Source organism: Sphaeroforma arctica, assembly GCF_001186125.1.
Source record: "Sphaeroforma arctica JP610 unplaced genomic scaffold supercont1.577, whole genome shotgun sequence".
NCBI lineage: Eukaryota > Ichthyosporea > Ichthyophonida > Sphaeroforma > Sphaeroforma arctica.
This window is the reverse complement of record NW_014039981.1, coordinates 1-13,690: the sequence shown is the minus strand read 5'-3', so window position 1 is coordinate 13,690 and position 13,690 is coordinate 1. Positions and strand designations below refer to the sequence as shown.

The 13,690-nt window shown below is 40.3% G+C and overlaps 3 protein-coding genes across 3 annotated transcripts; 1 reads left to right on the top strand and 2 right to left on the bottom strand.

The window, feature by feature from the left end:
- Positions 1–839: 839 nt before the first annotated feature.
- On the top strand, positions 840–2,361 carry SARC_07359 (hypothetical protein; the record flags this gene model as incomplete). The annotated part of the gene is made up of 3 exons (XM_014298706.1): positions 840–896; positions 1,226–1,311; positions 2,116–2,361. 3 exons carry the CDS (start codon positions 840–842, stop codon positions 2,327–2,329), a joined length of 357 nt encoding a protein of 118 aa, XP_014154181.1. The 3' UTR covers positions 2,330–2,361.
- A 3,163-nt stretch (positions 2,362–5,524) lies between these two features.
- SARC_07358 (nucleolar protein 56) lies at positions 5,525–10,801 on the bottom strand. Its single transcript, XM_014298705.1, has 5 exons — positions 9,952–10,801; positions 7,957–8,455; positions 6,856–6,959; positions 6,316–6,438; positions 5,525–6,020 (listed from the first exon to the last, which is right to left on the bottom strand). The coding sequence occupies exons 1-5, from the start codon at positions 10,615–10,617 to the stop codon at positions 5,961–5,963; spliced, it is 1,452 nt and encodes a 483-aa protein (XP_014154180.1). The 5' UTR covers positions 10,618–10,801; the 3' UTR covers positions 5,525–5,960.
- A 2,311-nt stretch (positions 10,802–13,112) lies between these two features.
- On the bottom strand, positions 13,113–13,256 carry SARC_07357 (hypothetical protein; the record flags this gene model as incomplete). The annotated part of the gene is made up of 1 exon (XM_014298704.1): positions 13,113–13,256. A coding segment is annotated over one exon (144 nt), but the record flags the coding sequence as incomplete, so codon positions are not given.
- Between the last annotated feature and the right edge of the window lie 434 nt (positions 13,257–13,690).

The following is a 13,690-nucleotide window of genomic DNA, read 5'->3' as shown; positions in this document are numbered from 1 at the left end:
ACGACACAACTATATATATATATNTTTTCTATATATATAATAATATATATATATATATATATATATATATAGTTTTTATTCTATCTATATATATATGTATATATATAGGATGGATGCATATCCATATGTTCACGAACTCACAAACGAAACTCACAAACTCACTCAAACACACACACGCACACACACACATATATATATATATATAGATATAGTTTATATTTATATTTGTATATATATACTTATATATATATATAATATGCCTGTTGTTTTATCCGAGGTTTCCTGCTTCCTTCTATCTTTTTGCGCTCAAAAATCGTTTTGTTCATCTGTGTTTTGCGTTAGTGTGTTCCAGCAGTTTTGGTAACGATACCTCATAGATCTTTACCATTCTTGGTATGTGATATCTCAATCATCCTGCCTCTGCCGTGCTATTACTGTTTCATCAGGAAATAATTACTAAACGGTCATATTGTGTCACATATTTAAGACAATATTTATCATTGACATCTTATCTGTGCTTCTAATTCGTCATCAAGGGCGTTTACTATCCGTTAACAAGGCGATTAGTTCGTTACCTAGACCACTAATTCGTCATAAAGGCGATCAACTCGTCACTCAGCCACTAATCCGTCATCTTTTTTTGGGTCTACTACCCAGGCATACGAGACCGGAAGGTCATCTGAAAAGGCGAAGTACCGGCTGATTAGAAAGAAGTTCAAGGTCAAAAAATCAGAGGTATGGGGTTTCCAGTGGTATTCCGATTTAGTGTTCAAGTGCATGGAATATATCAGTTCGGTACATTTGTTTGCAAAATTTCCCCAAGGTAGTAAGTAAGCGGAATGTCAGATTGTATGTACTTCACTACAGATGTGATGGTTAAACAGGACGGTGCAGGTGTATGTTGTAATTGTGTGCACATGCTCCGTTGCTTAAATATTGGGGATGTTCTCACACAATTATTAAGATAGATAGGCGATGATGGTTGTGCTGACTAGGGCTACGCTACGTACCTGATATCTGCGCAAACGAATTACACACTATAAAACCCCTCCATTTAAATTTATTTTGGTTTTCCTGTTGGTTTATTTATCTGGACAACGTTTCCCAGGAAGTTGACTTTGGGGGGGGGTAGGACAGGTGCTGTATATATTTCTCACAATCCGTGCAGACATGCTTTCTGATTGTTCTTCTGATCTCGGTGATTTCCACTGCCTTGTTTCTTTAGACTACGAAGGTTTCTCTGGTGGTTGACGATAATGGAGTCCACATACATCGCATGGACGGTACCCCCTGCGTCAACATCATTTACCAGTATGTTTTCGTATTCGTGATATGTGAGTGTTTGATACCCTTCAACGAACGCATGTTGCTGGCATGCTCACAAACATTTGTAAATTGCCGTGCGTAAGGCCAGCCTGGAGTTTAGGTAAGAGTGTACATATCTCTGCGGACAAAATTGAAGGGGGGAGGGGGGGTATATTACTCTACCGTATGTACCGTATACTATTGTATAGTTTATCAGTGTTGTCATGGTGATTACTCTCTGTCCGATTATCACCCCACATGTCCGACTGTCGATGCTGGCTTTCCTTGTACCTCATTGTGTTCCTGGCATGTTGCTATGGTTAATATTGGTGCTGCACAGTTATAGCCGATGTTCGAATTCTCTGCTCTACTCTGTGGATCGCGTTTGTCGATTCACCATTTGCCATCTTGAATTAATCAATTCTTTAAAACGTATCTATTTATATTTACAAATTCATATAACAATTATTAGCAATGCTTGAAAATCACTGAAAATATAATATATCAAAGGGTTTAGCGGCTGGTCGTGAACACCAATGTCAAAATCAGGAGAGGGGTTACCCAAAGTGATATCTTGTAGACATTTACACGTTGCTCATTAACGTCGACAGCGAGATAGGATTCTTTCAATTCTCACACTTTGTGTTCAGTCGCATTTAAAATGCCTTCCATCTCTATTGCATGTGCCGTGATCGAAGAAGTATGACGATTATAATGTATATACTAACTGATTGAACGGTGATTTCATTCTAGCGAATCGGATACCTTTTTTGCTTTTGTTCTGACATATTTCACCCAATGGCCACACAGAGAAATAACCTCAATCGACCACAGGCGCGATGCCAAGGACTTGATGGGCGAGAAGAATTTCTTGGCCTTCCGATTGAGAGACAGCACTTCAATAATAGTGAGCTCTGCAGATACCAGGCTCATTAAGAACGATGTCATGAAGCGTGTCGGGCCCAAACTGACAGTTGGGTCCGTTCTGCGCAACTATAGCAAAGATAACATCACGGAAGCTTAATTCTTCGAGTCTTAGCGTATATATATATATATATAGTTGTTATGTTCAGTATAGGTGCAAGCCTAAAGGTAGGGATTGGTTAAGAGGGAGAACGAGGCTGTTTCATGGCGTGTATTGAGTATGAATTTAGTGTGTATATTTTTTTTCGGGGGAAGCACGGGGGTGGAGATTGGTTGGGAGGGCGAACGAGGCTGCTGTGAGGCTTAGTATTGGTGATGAATTTAGTTTGTTTTATTAGAGGGGTCAAGGGAAATGAGTGTCCAGCTTTGGGCTTTTGGTCAATTCGGCGCAACTACAGCGAGAGACGTTGAAGCACAGTAGCATGAGTGCTTTGATTGATGTAGGTAAAGGCTCTGAGGAAGCCCTGGTGGGGCAGGTGACGGTGGCTGCTTTACAATGGCGAAGTGTTGGTTGTTTGCCTTTTCAGGACTGGCAGTGGTATTGGAGGTCTAGGGTTGTGGTCAAACTAGAGTGTGTCACACCTTCGTTGGGTTTGAGACTGTTGGGTTCTGTCGAAACGATCACCTGGTGGCGCTGTCAGTGGGAAAATCGGGCTGGAATGTAGGATGGAATCAGGCGTGAAAGTGGCTGGAATTGGGATTGGAAATGGGAAGATTTGGATTGTAGTGCGATGGCCGATATCGGAGGAGAGAGACAGTTGATTGGGCACACAGAAAGCACGAGTATGTGTATACTGACACAATCACATGTACGGGGGAACGTTCGTATGTAAAGTATGGGCTTCTAAATATCAAATTGCTACCCGGTTTTTACCATCGCATAGTATCAGTCGTCGTACAACTGCTCCAGCGCTCATCTGCGCACATGGCACGTTAGAATTTTACAATCATGTACACGTGTACCTTCATCTCCATGAAAGGATATACCAACTAGGCAAGTAATTCGCTGGAGATGCCTCTATTAGATACTTATAGATACTTATGAGTTCGCGAATTGTACTTTACCTTGGGCACACGTGGATATGAGATGGCATAGATGTATACATGTGTGTTAGTGACAGGACAAGTTGTTCACTAACTTGTCCCACATCAGCACGCACGCATGTGTTGTGAAACAGAACACAGGCAACGGGAAATAGTAGGCAGTCAGTGGGGAATAGGACCCACACAAGGTGAAGTGGAACATACAATGTAAAATAGGACACCAATAACGGGCAATAGGACACATGGAATGTGGAATATTTAAGACAACGTAAAATAGGACACAGACAGTAAAAGTTGGGCGCAGACAATGTAAGAAAGAACACCAACCACTTGGGAATACACACAAAAGTACGAATGATGAGGATACGTTGGGTGCAACGAGGTAAATTCACAGCACGCGCATTTGGCACGGACTAAACATTTTTTATATAGCGGACACGCACACTATATATATATATATATGTATATATATAATATATATTTATATATATATATACATACATATACATATATATGTATGTATATATATATATATATATAATATATATATATATATATATATATATATATATTGTATATATTCACATCAACATGGGAGAGACACCAACAATTGAGCCGTGGGATTGGAACACTTAAGCAAGGAGCCGGATGCCAACACAAGATAGGGACTAGTTGAGGCCTCAATGAAGTTCTAACTGTACATTTTTGTATTTGTTTATGATGCGTATATTATTTGCACCTCAGTATACCTATTACCCAAATTGTATCTAATTGTACCTATTGTTTACCTTATTACATTGGTCCAACAGTACACATGACTCGAGCTTTCGACTATGCCCCTAACGATGGCTGTTTCTAACTTTTTATGTACTACTGGGTAGTATCAGATCGACGCATGGCTGCCACTTACGCGCCTCGATATACTCGATAGTATTCCAACCACATTAGATAAGCACGAACTCGCAGCTATTCCTTACATACCTGAACATATCTGGTACTTATCTACTACAAGGCCTAGTCATATACAAGACAGGCTTATCAAGATGTATCAAATGATACTATGGTTCACATTAAAAATGCACTTAATCAGTACCGATAGTAAAACATATCCTGGTGGGTATCGCACACAACCTACGCCTTCAGCTTTGTACCCAACCCTCTCCGTCAGTTTCCGAATTACACTGGTCAGTAACACACATACACACATCGATCACAAGGGCACCAACACAAACCTGGCAGTATGCCGACTATGTATCATATACGTGACTTGTATCGTGAAGTATCATATACTTCACCCCATGTATCTACGCAAATCTGTCAGTAATCTACCTCCAGGAATAGCTGACGATAAAGGGGTATTAATATTTAAACAGCGCGCACAGCCGCAATGGTTCCACTAACGGGATAGTGCTGATCGGTTGAGGGTATGTTCTGGTCGCAAGACTTGCAACCGTTCCATAATTGCAAAATTCTGACAAACAATTGGCTATTCGGCAGGAGGTATGCATTTAACTTGCCATTTAGGGGAAGCACATTTATAGAACACTCAAAACTTCAATATTGTATATAGCTACATCCAGTAACCATACAAGCTTCACTGTGCATTAACACGCTTGGTACGCCTTATGCGATTTACGCACAATACAGAACGGCACTCAGCTGATACGCTTGTTATTTAAAATGCAGGTCCACAGGCATTCTATTTATTTCAGCGAGATTCTAATTGATTATCCTTCCCTATTACAAAGGTTTCACTTTATTTCAGAGGGAAGTTCTAATTTGCTCTCCTTTCTTATTACAAAGGTGTCATTTTATATCAGCGAGAGATTCTAATTGATTATCCTTCCTTATTGCGAAGGTACTGCTACATACTGCTGTATGTCATACCAGTTGTCGTCTAAATCACATGCGCTTTTCTCAAATGCACATATCATCCGATGGATATTGACATACATTATGAAAGCATGTTTTCAATTAACTTATAAGAGAAAGGTTCAATATATAGAGATTCTATACAATGGCATCAGGTCATGTTGGAATACAAATAAGAGGAAGGGATTTGTCCTATTATGTTGCTGAACATATAAACCTAGCCATACCCGAATAAACCAAGAGGGGAAGGTTGTATTTTATTAAATCTTTGTACAAAAAAAACCAATCTATGTTTTTTAAATACACATATCGGAAAGGGTTTACTCGATTAAATAGATTTCTGAATATATAAATTATTATGTAAAATGTCCAAATGAGGTATGAGAGAAAGGTTCTATTTTATTAAATTTTTGTACAAAGGTATCAAGTTATGTTCAGTTGCGGTCGCTTGATCCGAAGGGAATGGGATTTTGGCGGGGAATGGGATTTTGGCGGTGAATACTCTTATCTATAATATTACAATTGCCATTCTATATACTCTAACTTCCGTATACAGCGCTACTTACACCGTTATTAACAGCATACTGCATACCACACATAGTTGGAAGCCATACCAACCAAAGGCACATTACACCAGATATGGGCATGCAATATACTTATATATACATATATATAAGGGTATATAAATCAAGTATGTTGGCACTGAATCTTCTTGTGAGCGGGGTTGATGAGTCGAACCTCCAAATAATCCGCAGTTACTTGGTAGCTGCAGCACCGTACATGATTAGGGCGGAAGAACTAATATTTCCTCTCGCTTACTCCTTCTTGCTCTTTTTGCTCTTCTTAGATTTCTTCTCCTTCTTATCCTCGGTCTTCTAAGGGGTACATTCGAGAATTCGGGCGCCACATCAGTGTCTTTGCCACTATCCGACAAACACTTAAAATCACCTTGTGTATGAAACACGCGCGAAGCCAAACGGCATACACATCCGGTTCATTAGCGCGTACACTGTACACTACACCCAAATGACAAACGAGACCCACACGTACATATCTGTGTATCCAACTACGTAGTAGGAATGTAATACATACGCGTATGTTACATGTACAAAAACTGTCGCAAGAAAACCCACATACACAAAAAAAACCCCCCAGCCCTCGAATACACACCTTGGACTTCTTCTCCTTCTTGATCTTCTTGGAGGGCTTCTCCTCAGAGTCCTCGTCCCTCGAGCGCTTCTTGGTTGGCTTTACCTCGCCGTTCTCCTTTCGTACTTCCTCAGCCGCATCTTGCTGCAATGATGAATGAGATGGAATATACAAACTTTAGCACAGAAAATATATACAACAAAGATAGCACGTAAAGTAAATATGAATATGCAATCCTCAAATGATAGGGAATATCTACTAGCTCCCAAAGTAATAGAGTATACAACCATACACCAACCCAAAATAGATACAAATTAAGAAATAATGGTCATACACGTGTAGAATTGGGTCCGCAACCATTTATGCACACACAAATGCCACAAAAACATTCTTGCATACAAACGCATTCATGAACTAATCCCAGACACAATGCAGAGATTATATACAAATACAAATGGTACCACCGATTAAGAATCAAGTATAAACACACGCATATATATATACCACATCAGAACCGATTATAAGAAAATAGCTTCAAATTATATAGAACAGAGCACTTACCATGACAGTTAGGTTTTTCTGTGGGGCCACTCCGGTCTCGTAGAAGGCTAATCTTTCCTCAACTTGGTCACGCATAACCTCTCCGAACTTACTTGTGGGTACATCTATTTATAGAATATAGAAGAATTTAATGCAACATGAAATGAGAAAAATATAACCAAGTAGTAGCGCAGTGGATTGTCTACACCTTACAACCAAACATTGACGAGCGTGATTGAAAAGATGCATAGAACATGCCAACCCTAATCAGAAATGAATAGCGCTACAGAGATCAAGACAAGCCGAACAACAAACACATAGTGTGTACACATCAATTGTCACTAGACATTTACAATATACTAATATATGTACACGCATGAATATGGATATTATACAAATATGTATACAAACATACGTGGAAATTTTACTGATATATGTACGAACATAAATATGGATATTATACTAAAATATGCAAACATACATATGAATATTTCGAATATAATATGTATATATATATGGATACTATAAATGTCGGTCAGATACAGGCGGATTGCGTGGGATTGAGACCACAACAGTTGCACCTACATTTGATCAATAATCTTCTGACCCATCGATTTTCAACGACCGGCACATTGACCGTCCCTAGCCGCCAAACTACGATGTATCTATTTATAGATATCCGTTGCAGAAACAGATGCAGGAGACAAAGCACTTCAAACTAGACATCGGGTATTCACGACACCAGAAACGTAGAGACGCACGAGAACACAAAACCATTATCCACGCGATGCTACAGAATCCATCCAGGTATTTAGATAGATGAACATGGCTAGATAAATGAACATGGCATGAATTGACTTTTAAGGTGGATGTGCTCACTCCACACATCCAGACCAAAGTAGTAGTGATCGGACCTTCTGGACTAGTACATCAACACCTTTCATATGCCACACAACATATACCCAACTTTCAAATACCACATAACATATACCCAACTTTCAAATTCCACACAATATATACCCAACTTTGAAATACCACACAATATATACCCAATTTTTCAAATACCACACAATATATACTTTCAATACCAACTTTGATAACACCGGTTGTCATCTCACATACCTGAGAAACAATCGATTCTGGAGGCGATCGTGCACTTGTTCGCCAAGAAACGCGAGATGCGTCCTTTGTTCTTAGCCGCCGCACGACCAATGAATGTCGAGTGGTAGATCAATCCGTACTTGGGGGTGTTTCCCTTTGTCTTGAGGGCTCTGAAAAGGGCCTTCTCCGCACCCAGAATCTGCACCGTCGAGGCCGGGGCCTTGGCCAGGTTGGTCAGCGAACCAGCCTGTGAGATCAGACGCGCCCCCACAATGGGACCGATCAGCTTGGCCAGGTTAGGTGATACCTGATCCATCTTGGTGCACAGGTACTCGTTGAGCTTCATGCGGTACTCAGACAGTGAGATGACACGGTCCAGGAACGCGTTGATGCTATTTCGATCGGTCTCGGATACGTCCATGCCCATAGAGGCACGCGAGGCTTGCAGTACCTGCTTGGCCTTGGCGGTATCACCGACTAGTTCTTCGAGCTCCTCGAGGTGTTCCTCTGTGAGTTTGTTCTATTGACAGATGGGTGTGGAGATAGATTAAGAGGGTGTTGATCAGTCGGGGTACCGTGTGGTATATTGGCTGGGAAGACGTCCTGAATGTGATTATATATATATTATATATATCACCTATCGATATTTTGAGATATGGTGCTACACATCTGTACATATACTTTGTTTGAAATGCAGCAATATAAACACCGTATATTCTCATTGGCACAATTCAACAGCATAATAACATCTATATATATAAAATACAGAGGCGAGTACTATAGTACAGCCACTATAATCCAACAGAGTGGTTTCGTATGGCGACCTTCTGTGATGCCGATGAGATGCTCGAAATGCAACTAAGAACCACTCATTCGAGCTACGGCAGCAGCAACGAGCGTACCCATACAACAAGAATGGTGTAATACGTTACTAGGAACGATGCAAAGCGTTATCCTTAAATACGTTCAAGCGTATAAGTATCCTGAAATATAGCCTACTGTAAGAGTGAACCGATACGCATAACAAGCCCATGATCTGCACGGGTATAATGCTTTCCAATCGATTCCGCTACGCAAATAGTTCGGTACTATGTGATGCATACAACGACAGACCGATAGTGAGCGTACGTGGAAACATGAATATGCCAACTGATTATTCGGTGAACCAAAATTGGGATTGGACAGTGCTACAGATGGTACGAGTCGCCTAATGGTACGAGTCACCTAATAAATGCCTTCATAAGGAGGATGTCTGTGCGATTGCAAACGCATTGAACAAAGTGCGTCTACCATAATCTGACACGTTCAATCTTAATGAGCGCCCTGGAAGAGAACTGATGCTCGTCTGATCTATATGCACACATAATAAGTATGTATTCAAAAACAAACATGATACTTAAGCAAAAGATGCAACTTGTAGGTCACAACCAAAGCAGGCACGAACACAAACAAATACAAATACAAACACGAAAACGAATATATGTATATGTATAGATATAAATATATATATATATATGCATTTATGTATCTGTATGTATATGTGTATATATATATATATAGCTATAACGTCTAAGTGAAAGACGCGCAAACCTCCGCGGTGACTCGAGTGAAATATCCGATACGGTATACCAAGGCTAAGCATAACATGCACATGCTCTAACCTGACCGAGGGGCACTATCGGCTAGCATACCCTCACGACAGACTACGCATAGATATATTGTGCTGGTGATGTACAATTGCAATACAAACCTCATTGCATATACCCCATTACATATAGATACCACCGTATATAACATACCAATACTCATGGATATAGTCGTGTATCACATAACCGGATCACAGTATACACCCAGGGTCGTTGACAAGCACAGATAAGCATAGCCTATCATACACTTTAGTTACAATATACACGCAGGTGAATATGCACAAATATGTTTCAGTTCAACACACACCTACATCACAATATACACTCGCGTGGATATACCAAAACGTGAATATGTTTGTATAGCACACACCTTATCTCCAACGAATCGAGCGGTTTTGGCGTACAGGTAGTTATCAGCCACCACCTTCGCTAACTCGGGGAAGCAATACGAGTTCCACTCCTTGGCGCGCATGGAGAACGTGTTTATGTCCTTATCGAGCTGATCTAGCAAGCAAATAGCCTGAATAATCATGTTATCTACACGGTTGACATTGAATTTCACTTTCGATCGCGAGTAACTGTGAGACAGACCCAGTTGGGCCTTGGTATAGTCTCCCGGTCGCATGGCTGTGATCATCTTCTCGAAATGCAATCGAATGCCTCGAATAATCTCTTTGGTCAAATCACCTCCTTCGCATTGTACATTAAGTGTTTCAGACAACTGTGTACCCAACTTAGAGTCGGCAATACCAAGTGTGTACTTGGCTTTCTTGCCGGCTTTGGCTTTAGGCAGGTTGGCCTCTAGGAAGTCACGCAGGTAATCGTGCAATATACCTTCAGAGATGCAGTTGATGTTCTCCAACGCTTCGATAGCTGAGCGAAATGGGGCAAATGCCTTGAGTTTACATATTTTTCCGAAACGCGATAGATCTGTTACAGCTTCCTGTACGGATTTGCTTTTCAGCGCAATGCCTTCGCTTTCGGCCATCTCGAAGAGACCATAGCCTGATGCGGACTCGAACAATACGTACATCATCTTGCGTACGTCTGTGTGTGTGTGTGTGTGTGTGTGTGTATGTGTATGAGAGGTACGTGTGTCTACCTCACAGGCGTGTGTATGTGTGTGGATAGGTACGCGTGTTACTAGCACCACAGGAGCCAAGTGAACAGATATATTTAGTTGGTATAATACTCGCCCGGTGTCGAGTATTGCTTGGTATGTATTTATTCATTATTGGGCTGTTGCTGTAGCATGTGTTTTGTTGGAGTATTGTTTTGGTATATATAAGTACGTTTTCATTTAAGACGCTTGTCTACTATACATTCCTAAAATTTCAATTGATGCTTGTTGTCTGAGAATTAGTACGTTTTAGTAAACGTACCATATACTCTCCGTTAAAATTTGGAGGATGTGTAATAATTGACTACCACATGGTGCTTTATTCAAATTGGGCGTTTGAATAAGATCAGGTACTGACAGTTCGGTACTAACTGGCTACAAATCAATATGCGTGTATTTATTTTATTTATCTTGTTGTAATAAATAACACTGCCGTTGGGCCCTTGGCTTTCTCTCAGTGTAAAAATAAATACACTGCATAGTTATACATAGTATACTTGTATTGCATACAGTACATATAACTACAAAATGCAGAGGTGTAAGTATGTAACATGTGTATACAGTATATTACTTTACTAACGTATACGTATGTCTTTGTCCGTAAAAATATGGTTCTCTATTCGGATTCGCATATGCTTGTAAACACGTCTGCACATTGCATTGAACCTGTGCTGTACCGCAATTTTTGCAGTATTGAATTTGTGTAGAAAAAACAATGCGGGTGTGTCTTTGTAGCTACTTCTCCGTACCGCAGCCTTGTGCATCTATATTCTTTATTCTTTTAAATATTATTTATACAATTCTATACGTAATAACTCTTGCTTTGATAATTATTTAGTTTGAAGCGGTACAATACAGCAGGGGCAAGCATTAACGTGAAACGACTATATTTTCAGTACAAAATCTCTTCGAGTTATATTTTATGTGTACCGCTTGTTCATCGATTGTTGACACAACGCTTGTCTCAGAGGACTTCACCCATCCGCTTGCCGCATTGACAAGGTGCTCGACCTATCCGATAAGTATCTTACATACGAGTGAATTGTCGACAAGAAAATCATGCGAATATCACACAAGAGCCTTTGACAATATAGTATGATACAGCCGATGAATTAGTTACTTATTTAGGAAAAATGAATCGAAATATTCGACAACCATGAGTGATCTCGTATTAAAAAGACTAGTGAAATATGTAGATACTCACCAGCATGTCAGTTCACTGCCTGAGCCAATTCAATGCTGTCAAGTACCGGTGTTGTGTTGATAATCAATTATAGTCCTGTTGCATAAAAGGTTTGAATTCAGATAAAAAAAACTTTGCCTTCTATAGGGGAATCCCCTTCAGATGTTCGATACTCGCCGGGCTGACTACGCATAGGACAGTAGGTGAAATAACGCCCAGAGATCTCAAAGTAGAAAAGCTGTAGCTTATTCCTGTGGTCTCGATTTAGTTGAACCGTCAATGAATGCACCGCCGTACACCTACACAAATAGTACGCACGTACGTCAAGAAGAATATAGATCACTCGTTTTGACGGCATGTATATCTCGTGGTATTTGTGTTTGATGGGAAATTGAACAATGTAAGGCGTACCAGTGTCCAGAGAAATAGGCAAGAGTTCTCACTGAAGCGAACCTGTAACTATATCTCGTAGACTTGTAGACAAGGCTGTTCAAATATGCATACTGACACAGCTATATACACGTAGACTAGTCCTATATCTATTGCCCTAGGGCTGCGATTCCATACGTATTGATACAACCTTGAATATTCGAAACTCGCCTATCATGCAGTAGGGTCCACCATACATTCATCACTTTTCATTGATGTAATAGCAAGATGTGATCTACCATACATTTATCGCTTTTCTCTGATCTAATAGTAATATGCGTCTACATATATTCATCACCTGAAACACTTGAGACACATTTTTCCAATTTTTGAGCTTACTCAGTCTCAATGTGCATTGTCATTTTAGAATAAAATGACATCTGTCGTCAAATACGTATTCCATGGCACTTGTCGTGACTAAATGCTCTGTGATTTAGTCGGTATGTGTTCGGAGGACATTATCCAACTAGGATCACACCATATGTACAGTCACAAAAAGAGACATCTTAGATCTGTTTACTATTTATTTACTTAATACTAGTAGTGTTCTCTAGAGACTCTTTCTTCTCGCCAGTGAATTGGGCCCTGTATCACTGGTTCTATTCTATTCTTACCCTCGTGCTCCATTCTACCGAGCATTGTCCCATCAGGGTCACAACGCGTGTATGGCGACAAAGGAACATCTTATTTAAAATACTCGCACTAGTTTCTCTCCAGATTCTTTTTCTTCTCTCCGGTGCAGTGTGTCTGTGTGTCCTAATTCGCTAGTACCATTGTAGTTTCCTAGTAGTACCACAGTCTACCAGACATTGCCTCTCTTTTCCGGTGGGATGTACATGTTATGGCCCTCTTTGATGCCAAACGCATTGATGAACTCGACCAAATTCATAGGCGGCAGATACGCTCTCAGTTGTCCGGGCGAGTGCGGGTCGGTGGCAATTTGCTGCGGGCAGATTAAGGTTCGAGGTTTTAGTTATAGGCCAATAGTTGTAAGTTTAGGGGTTATAGGGTTTCAAATAGTTGAAACGAATAATTGAAGTTTGGGGGGGGGTTTAGCCAATAGTTGAAGGTGGTTCCGGTTCGGTGTTATTGTAGTAGCGGTTGCAGATTGAGCTGTTCCGTACGTAGATATACATATGTGGAGTGCAGAGGCATAGCCTTTTAGATAGACAAGGCTATGGTAGGAGCCACTATATATAGAATGGATCGGCATAGATTGAACACATCACAAGAATCAGCACACTACTTTAGGATTATAATAGAACCAACACATCAACCGTGATGTAATCTCCCATTAAACATTTATGTCACTCGTTAGACCTGTGTGCCAACTGGATACGCAAAACAAACAGCATATATAGTCGGAAATCTACAAGC